The following is a 9338-nucleotide window of genomic DNA, read 5'->3' as shown; positions in this document are numbered from 1 at the left end:
TGGGGGAGAATAAAAATGGGCAAGTTAATTAGATGGTGGAATTAATTTTGTTCACCATGTAGTACTGCAAACATAAACAGCTCCTAACCCTGTGTACACACTCCCTATATATATGTCGGCATGTCTTCTATAATGTGTATCCACACACACACTATTCCTAAACACTCTTATCTGTTTAGCCAGCCAATTAACGTTAAACTAATGTTTGGATGTAGTGTATGTCTCCTATAAACATGAGTAATGTATTTGCCATAAAAATGATGATTAGAATGAATTAATCCATCTGATATGTGTATTATATGGATTTAAATGTGTGGTTTTAAGAGATTTTCATAACCCTAGATGCCACAGTTAAAAACAAACACCAGCACAAACCATTTTGCAATCTCTTAAACAAATAAAATTGCCTTGATTTAAATAACATTTATTTTACATGACCAAACACAATAAATAACGTAATATACAAAGCTTTATAATTATTGCACATTTGTAAAATATCTTACAGTGAGTTCGTACATCCAGCAATATTTAAAGCACGAAGACTTTATTTACAGTTTTATTTCAATATAATAACCAGATCCAATGGACCCAACATATGATGAATTTATGTTAATTTTACCAACCAGCGTTCTCATCAATCATATATATTTTGGAGGGGAAAATGTAAACATTATTGCCTAAAGTACCTTATATACATCTGTTAGCTGATCATAACAAAGGACTTTAACAATCTAAAAAGGTAAAGCTGATAAAGGATACCATATTTTGGTTTATTTTATTTAGCCTTAAATTATATATTAATATTTTTTAAATGTAAACTCGGTGAATAAGAGCTGGTATAATCAATATCTTACATAAGTAGTCTCATGTCTTTAAAAACAAAAACAAAAACTTGAGCTTTAGATCATTGCTATTTCATTGGGAAGTTCTCTAATATTTTATGGGAATATTTTAATAGACTTCAGGAATTTTGAAATACTGTTTCCCCTTGAAACATTTTCCATTTGATGGAAATAACAATTTCTCCTGGAAAACGAATTCTTTCAAAAGTTTACTGAAAGCCTATATTTAGGAAATGATATTTTAAAATCCAGTGTCTTTAAAATAACAATAATATGTCAGGACACAAATTTGAAATAAACCACAGAAAATAGTGCCAATGTGTATGTATAAATGAATATGTGTGTCTCTCTCACATATGTATTTGTTTAAGAGCACGGATATATATATGCATATACATACATATACATATATATACACATACACATGTAGGTAGCATACCTACATTTTAATATACGTACACACACATACCACTTCGCTGGGCCTAAACATGCACTAGCAAGTTATTTTAGGGCTTCAACTCTTCAGAAAATCTCATTATGTGAGGAGCGAAGTGGCTCTGCGGGGAGCATTATGGAAATATCTGGGCTTGATTTAATGAGGCTGTTCACATTGGTGGAATATCAACTTAACAGAGAAAAGTCTACCCAGGGCGTCCAAGTTACCAAAATGAAAATTGGCAATTGAGATGATAAGAACGTGGCTTTCTTCTGCGAAATCACTTCAGGTAACAGAGATAACATTAAATAACATACATTCTATGCACCAAGAACAATGTTTTATGTACCGAGTCTCTTATCCGTCTCTCCTAATGACTTCCCTTAGCGGGTTGTTAGTACTTGACAGCAGGTCTCCGTGCGGGGAACTTTTCTCCAATTCCACATTCAAAGGAGGTCCATCAGAGAGCATGATTGGCAATTTTCGTCATAATCTGCACATTATTAGCATCAAAATTGACGTGGCAGTTAACACTGGTGGGTTTTGATGTACCTTTCTTCAAGTTCAAGGAAACCCCTCCAGTAGCCAGGTTGGCAGAGCAGGTCTCAGCAACCCAGCGGTGGCTTTGCAGAGGCGAAGGCGCAACAGACATGCGTGAGAAATATGCCAAGAACCATTTCACCCAAGGAAAAGGAAAGCGAAGAGGGAAGGGGACGAGGGGCATAAAGAGTTCGATCTTAGAAAAGTGTCTAAGGAAATGCTTTAGGATAATATTACTATATCTAGAGATTCAAGTATTTCCCAGATCGAGTGGAACCCGGTAGTTGGAAAACTGAGCTGAAAACACCTCTCCAAATACTACAGCGATCTATCAGTCTTGCCCCCACCCCCGCCCCCACCCCCTTCCTGTCCCTTCCCTGGACTGGCTGTGGCAACCTCTTTTGCCATCATTTTTTGCACAAAATATGCAAGATGCTTCCATTCCATCAGCACTGAAACCAAAGACCAAAAGAAGGAACGGCGTAGGGCCGAGAAGGAGGAGGCGCGCGGCCACCCCTTCCCACTTCGGCTTCGTCCTTCCCAGGGAAGGCGACCACAGCCCTACCCGCCTTGCTCCTGAACGCAATAAGCAACCTCACAAACACACCCGCCAGTGCCCACGCTCTCCATCCGCCCTCCCGGCCTTCTCAGACCTCCATTCTCCCGCTCTCTTCGGGCAGGGTCCCTAACGAGCTCAGGCTGAAAGAACATTTGCCACCTCCCCCACCCTCGTTTAAAGAAAATAAAGGAAATATGGAATAAAAAGAGCAGCAGCGAGAAACCTCGGGGACGACTTCTACCCCGCCTCCAAACACCAGCGCACAGCATCCCCCTCTCCCTTTGTTGTGGTTCTCCTTTGCTTCGAGCCACGCGGTGCAGCCGAGCAACCCGGGCCTGAGAGCGCACAGCCAGGACTAGCTTAGGGGACAAGGGGGATTGTCTTTGGGGAGTCAAGCGCTCAGGACAGAGGTGGAAAGTGGGGCCTGGGAGCCAGAAAACAGAGAGAAGGGTAGGCGGCTGGGTGGCAAATACAAAAATAGAAATAATTTAGGGGGACCCCCACCAGGCTTTTGCGCCTGCTCCTTCCCCCCCAATTCGGGGTAGGTTCCCTTTGGCCTCCCGGGCCCTGGGGCGCCCCCTGGCGACAGCGGTAGCAGCGGGCAGCGCACGGAGGGCGCAGGGGGCGCACAGGGGACTCCCGGGCACACTCAGAGCGGCGGGCGCGGCCCCCTGGCGGTGGCGACGTAGTTATCTGGTGAGCGGAGCCTCGTCCCTCTGGTCCGGCGGGCTTACGGCCGTCTTACTAAGCACGGCGGCCGAGTAGGGTAGGAAGCCGCTCTCGGAACGCGGCGCCGCCGCGCTGCAGCCGAAGTCCGAGCCTCCGCCGGCACCTGCGCCGCCGCCACCGCCGCCACCGCCACCACCGCCACCCCGGGAGCCCAGGGCTGCGGCAGCTGCTGCTGCAGCCGCTGCCGCCGACTGACTACTGTGGCAACTGAGGCACGAGCAGGGTGCGGAACCGCCGCTGGGGGGCGCTCCGGCCGCGGCCGCCGAGGAGGCCGCAGCCGCTGCAGCTGCCGCGGCCGCTGCAGCGGAGGCCGCGCTATTGAGCCCCGCGGCTGCCGCCGGAGCCTGGTAGAGACCAGGGTGGCGGAAGCTACACAGCAGCTCCGGCCGAGAGTAGGGGTGCGAGAGGGCTCGGAAGGTGTCCAGCGGCCGGATGGAAGTAGCGAAGGGCGACGAAGCCGCAGCCGCTGCGCCAGAGGCTGCAGCTGCCGCCGCCGCCGCCGTGACGCCCACGTGCGGGTAGTAGTGCAGCGGCACGTGCGAGTGGAAGGGGTAGGGCAGGCTTCCGGTGGCGGCCGCGTGCGTCATCATGTAGGTGTAGAAGCTGGGGTCGGCTGGGTGCGGCCACGACATGGCCAGGCGCTGCCGCTTGTCCTTCATGCGGCGGTTCTGGAACCACACCTGCGGGGAGAGACGCGCCGCAGCCGGGTTAGGGAGCGCCCCGTGTTACCGGACCCATCCCGGGACCTCTGCCCCTCCCGGACCTCGGAATGGCTTGGCCTTCTTCTCTTCGACCAGCCCAATCCCGAGTCCACTCTGCTCTCTCAGCTGGGAAAGTGTGGACGGCAGTGTGTGGACCGCGGTGGGCACACCGTCCTCAGCGAAGAGAGCCTTCTCCCCCGCGCCGGGCTGCTGGGGGCTCACCGGGCTTTTTGCTCCCTTACTTCTTGCTGCGCTTTCTTGTCCTAACCCAACCTTTCCTTCCCTCCCGCCACCCACCAGTGCCGGCCTCGCCGAGCAACCGTCTCTCAATCCCAGGATTTGCACGGGGATTCTGGGCAGCCTTTGAAGAGAGGCTGCAGCTCGGTTTCTCTGAGAGGTCGCCGTGCGAAGTCTTGAGCCCTTCGAACCGCAAGGACCTGCCCCTAGGGGCACGGGTCCGATTTTGATATCGAAAGGATGATTTTGTTGGAATCGTTTGCCTTAAATGAGTGGCTAGACCAATGTCTCCATAAACGGGGAAGGGGACGTTTCCACTCCTCCCCACACTAATAAAGACATCATTCGTCACAACTCTAAATTAAAGAAAGCCCGATAAAACCAGAGGAGACTTCCACACTCCTCCCCTACCCCGTGGAGTTTTTTCTTTTTCTGAAATGTGGAATGCTCCATGAAGGACTCACCAAATCGCCTAACCTCCCGGCTGTCTCTCCCAGACGTATAGTAAAATTAATAACCTAAAGTTTTATTTGAATATATATATATATATATATATATATATATATAGACAATTTCGTTGTGTTTTTTCTCCCCAGGAGGTTGCCCTTTTCCCATTGCCCAAGAGGAAAATGTTTAGGAAACTACTGTCTCAAGCCAATCAATTTTAAAAATATAGTATCCTTTTCTCCATGTAACGATTTATGCGGAAAATAAATCTCCAAGATCAAGAGCAAATGAAAAGTTTCGCCTCTGGTTCCTGCTTGAGGAACAAAGACCAGCCGGGTTTGCCGCCTAGGAAAATGTGGGGCCATGGGCATCTGGGGGCATCTGGGCAGGCGTTGGGCACGGTGTAGCAGAGGCAAGCGTTTTTAGCATTGGAGCCACCATTCGGGGGCCTTCTTAGATTCGTCAGGCCGGACAACCGTTCGTATTCGGTAGCCAAGAAATAAATAAGCAATTCCTTTGGTGAATACCCCCCGCGGATTTCCAGACCCTCAGCTAAATCTAGCCACCCTGAAAGGGGAAAGGGGAAAAAGAAACAAATCAACCCAGATGCCCCGAGGGAGGCCAGGGCAGGCACGCACTAGAATCGATACCTTGATGGTGGTTTCGGGCAGGTTGAGCGCCGCGGCCAACTCGCACCGGCGAGGCCGCGACACATAGTTCTCCCGGTAGAACTCCTTCTCCAGGCGCGCGATCTGCTCGCGGGTGAACGCAGTACGGTAGCGCCGCACTTGATCCGCGCCGGAGCCGGAGCCACCCAGCGCCGCGCCCCCGCCGCTGCCGCCACTGCCTCCATGCAGGCTGCCGAGGCCTGAGCCAGACGCCGACGTCGTGGTGCCAGCAGCCGAACTGCTCTCTGTGTACCCTGGCAAACAAACGGCCAACAGCGCATGAGTCGCTGTAGGGCCCACAGCCCTGCGCTAGTGCTGCGCGCGGATCGGGAAGCCCCGTCAGGAAGGAGAGTCGCTGTCGGAATTGATGGGGTCTGTCATGCTTACAAATTGCTGCCGTTAATGGAATCAATAAAGTTTGGGGAGCCCTTCATAAGCAAATAATAGAAACGGAATTAGAAGGTTTCTTTTTAATAATTCAAAATTTTCAACCAAGGAGGAAAAGTGGCTTAGGGAAAATGCCTACCTCTAGGCGCCGTTTGGGAAGCTCTGGGTTTGCCATGGTCTGGAGACCACAGGGCGGCTTTCTGTACGCCCTCTAACCTTTATTTGAGTCTTCGGGTTTCAAATATTTTAAGATTTTTGAGACAGCAGCAGCTCAAACCCGAGCCGTTAGGGGGTGAAATCTACTTTTCAACTCTTTCTCCCGCTGACCTAAGCAGAGACGCCAGATAAGGCTTCCTCCGATTTACCCAGAAGAATGCCCCCTCCATCTGGCCCTGAAGGTTCAGGGTCAGCAGAGCTCAGAGCAGTTGCCCAGGGTACCTTTCCCAAAAGCAACTCGGCTGCTGACTAGGGGTCTACCGGCTCGTTCGGACTCTTAGACACGAGCGCAGAAACATTTTCTCCGACTCAGGAGCGAGGGCGGTGGGCCTTGTGTTCCAGCCTCCGCAGGCCTGCGCCAGGTTGGAAAGCTTAAGAACCAGGACCAGAAGGCAGGGTCCCAGGCACGCGTCCCGCCCCCGCCCGAGCTAGCTCGAAGTGGCTTGCTTTTGGAGGGTCTGAGAGGGACAAAGGCCCGGTGAACGGCCGGCGGGGGCAGCGGAGGAGCAAAGAGGTTGGGACTGGAGAGCGCGGTGCGGAAGCACAGTTACCTTTGCCATTGTTTTCCTTGAGCTGAGAGGCGCTGAGGCCGCCGGGGGAGCGCAGCGCGGAGCAGCCCACCTCCACGTCGCTGCTCATTTCGGCCTCGGCGGCCGCTTCTGAATAATGGCCCTGCTTCTTGCGGCTCTCGGCGGCGGCGGCGATTTCGGAGGAGACGGTGGTTTCGCTGCCCGGGTGCTGCAGGTTGAACAAAGTGTCTATTTCGAATTTGCCCTTGGCGGGGAGGTCTCCCAGAGCACCGTGCAGGGGGGCAGACGGCAGGCGCGGGCTGAGGCGAGCCGGGTGCTGCGAATTTTCCAGGGCCTCGAGCACAGCATTGCCAGCCGAGTCGGACAAATTGGAGAATCTCTTGCCGGCCGTAGGGCTATGCAGCCCTCTCTCCATCAGAATCATCTCTTTTCTTATTCTTTCCATCATCTCAGCTTTCTTAAAAATGTCACAGTGGCCCTGCTGTCCCGTCCTAATGATGGGCTGAGCCTAGGGCTAATTCTCATTCAGCCCCAGCGAACGCCTCTAAATATTATTATCTCTTTCGGAGAGAGGCGGAAAAAATGTGGAATGCCAGAGCGAGGGAATGACTGGTCAAAATGACCCATACATCCTTCCGAGCCCGAGATGTCATTCATCAAAAAGTAGCGCCCGCTCGTCATTAAGGTACGAATGACGCTGTTCGAATAATCATTTATTGTAACAGGTTTATAAGCAAATAAATACACGCTCCTGTCAGTGGGTAATGAAGGCAGCTTCAGAGCAGACTAATAGATCCAGGTAGGAGGCGAAAAGAGACAAGTGAGGAAGGCTCCGGTCCTTTGCCCGCTCCGAGCCAGTTCTGCTCGCCCGGGGGTTTGGCCTCGGGGGTGAAATTGACAGTCTGATTAATAGAGCGCGCCGCGGCACATTTCCCCCTTCATTTAGGGGCATCATTACGCTCTCAGTTTGCTGGGTTGCCCCTTAGGTCCTAATCATGCAGCGCCTTCCTCATTTTTCCTCGGACACAGATACGTATTAAATAATAGATAATGCTTTGACTTTCCAGAGTAGATCCTCGGGAATGTTTTTTTTTTTTTTCTCTCTAACATTTACAAGCTGGGGGTGTAAGTGGGGGGAGACAAGGGGGAGGATGCAGGAAGAGTTGCGTAAGAAGACCTTGCGCTTTTCCTGTCTGGATTACTTATCTTTCGGATTTCAGAACCAAATATGTATTTTATTTAACAAATAGGACGCAGGAGTTCTCTCCCTCCCTATTTCTTCATCTCAGCCTGAATGCTCTCCTCCCACCCCAGGAGAGAGAGAGAGAGAGAGAGAGAGAGAGAGAGAGAGAGAGAGAGAGAAATATATCCTAGAGTTTTGAAGCGCTTTCTTGCTACGTGGCCGCGGAGGTGCATTGGGCCCGCGCCTCCAAACGGAAATCATTAGTTCCTCTCTGTTTTTCTAACATCGTTTGCAGAGTGAGCTCTGAACTCGAAGTACCGGTGTTTTACTTTTATAATCCTGCTGATAGGAAGCCTTCTAGCCTACTCATTTTCCCGAGGGGAAACGAACTAGGCTAGACGATTTGATAGCAGAATTCGACAGCTAACTTTAAACACATTGGAGATTTACAGCGCCATACAGGCGCTCCGAATCCACTTTCACGTTGCCAGATTTCCCCCTCCCTCCTCAAATAGAATTATTTGCGGCAAAGGCGCTGGATTTGGAGGTCAAAAGAGGAAAGAGGAGACAGCCTTCTTCCCTTACCTCCCCGTTGCCCTCCCTTCTCCTTTGCTTTGCTTCCTTCTCTCTTTCCTCCCCTCATCAACCCCAGCCCTTACCTGCGGCCACAGGTATTCCCAGCGCTGAGTCCGGGCTCGGAGAGTTGCCGAACAGCCTTACTGCAGCTCCCTGCAGCCTGAGATTGGCGGCTGAGCCTCTTGGCCATAACTTTGATAGTCATAATGACGCCGGTGGCAACCATTTTAACGAAGATCAATCTTCACTCAAGGCCGCTTCTCATCTCCCGCGGTGGCGCCCCACCCTTCCCTGACCCTCCAAGCACTGTGCCCGCCTGTGGGCCAGTGGCCCAGCGAGGGAGAAATTCACGGATTCTGGTGGAGGCGAGAGAGGACAGGGACGGGACGCGGAGATCCGCCCGTGAGCTTCTGAAGCGGCTGAGAGACCCTGACAATCTGGACGCTGGGCGCGGGTCCTGCATCCCCGCCTTTAGCGTCAACCCAGACCCCAACCAGAGCCCCCTCCTCTCCTCTCTCCCTACACACCCAAAACATTGGGGTATGGAAGGGGCAAAACCGAGATCTATTTGCCCGTGGCTCTTGGCTCTTTCTTTTTAACCTTAGATCCGCTGGGGGCGCGTCAGGAATGTAAGGGGAGGCGAGGTGTGAAGTATATTTATATACACATATACACACATATAGTCAATGCCAAAAGTTTATCTTCTGTTACCCTCGGCGCCAACTTATTTCAACAACGCAAGCTTTGCTTAGAAAATCAATTCCACCTCGTTAAGGTAATAAATGGAAAGCTCAATAGGCAGGAGGTGCCTGGCGGCGGGGGGGCCGGGGGGGGACGGGGGAGGCGGCAGGGAACAGAGTGGGCCTCCGGCACCGGCACCGGGACTGGGACTTGACCCAGCGTCCCCTCCGCCACTGCCCCATTGAACACCCAGCTCCGAGCTTCCTGAGTTATCATTGAGCTGGCTTTGGGGCCATTAGCGCGGCGGGAGCCCAGCCCTGTCAACGCCCCAACCTGCTCCCTCCCTGCTCCGCAGCCCGAATGCCCAGCTCTACTATTTATTCATTGCAGTCGCTGCCCTCATGACCCGGGAAGGGTCCCCCTATGCAGTCCTGGCTTGCTCCAGGGACTGAATAGGACACCTTGGTTCAGGCTTTGCTGGTGGCGAGGGGGGGTGCAAGACCCTGGTGGAGGGTATGGTGAGCCATGGCACTGCTTGGGCGGAAATCCGTGGATGCCTTTATTGCTGTCGTTTGGCGCCCCCATCTGTTTTCCTCGCGGTTTTGG

At 51.9% G+C, this 9338-nt stretch overlaps 1 protein-coding gene across 1 annotated transcript; it reads right to left on the bottom strand.

Annotated features, from left to right (window-relative positions):
• Nucleotides 1–408: 408 nt before the first annotated feature.
• Nucleotides 409–6926, bottom strand: EVX2 (even-skipped homeobox 2). The gene is made up of 3 exons (XM_039470148.2): nt 6314–6926; nt 5142–5413; nt 409–3786 (listed from the first exon to the last, which is right to left on the bottom strand). Exons 1-3 carry the CDS (start codon nt 6738–6740, stop codon nt 3067–3069), a joined length of 1419 nt encoding a protein of 472 aa, XP_039326082.1. The 5' UTR covers nt 6741–6926; the 3' UTR covers nt 409–3066.
• Nucleotides 6927–9338: the final 2412 nt, after the last annotated feature.

The sequence above is a fragment of the Saimiri boliviensis genome, chromosome 5 (genome assembly GCF_048565385.1).
Source record: "Saimiri boliviensis isolate mSaiBol1 chromosome 5, mSaiBol1.pri, whole genome shotgun sequence".
Classification (NCBI taxonomy): Eukaryota; Metazoa; Chordata; class Mammalia; order Primates; family Cebidae; genus Saimiri; species Saimiri boliviensis.
Note: the sequence above shows the minus strand (reverse complement) of the source record. Positions and strands in the feature narration are given on the sequence as shown.

Coding starts and splice junctions, on each gene's coding strand:
- EVX2 (XM_039470148.2), bottom strand. CDS start 6,740: ATGATGGAAAGAATAAGAAAAGAGATGATTCTGATGGAGAGAGGGCTG. Junction 5,414..6,313: donor CAAGGAAAACAATGGCAAAG/GTAACTGTGCTT, acceptor TTTGTTTGCCAG/GGTACACAGAGAGCAGTTCG. Junction 3,787..5,141: donor TGCCCGAAACCACCATCAAG/GTATCGATTCTA, acceptor CTCTCCCCGCAG/GTGTGGTTCCAGAACCGCCG.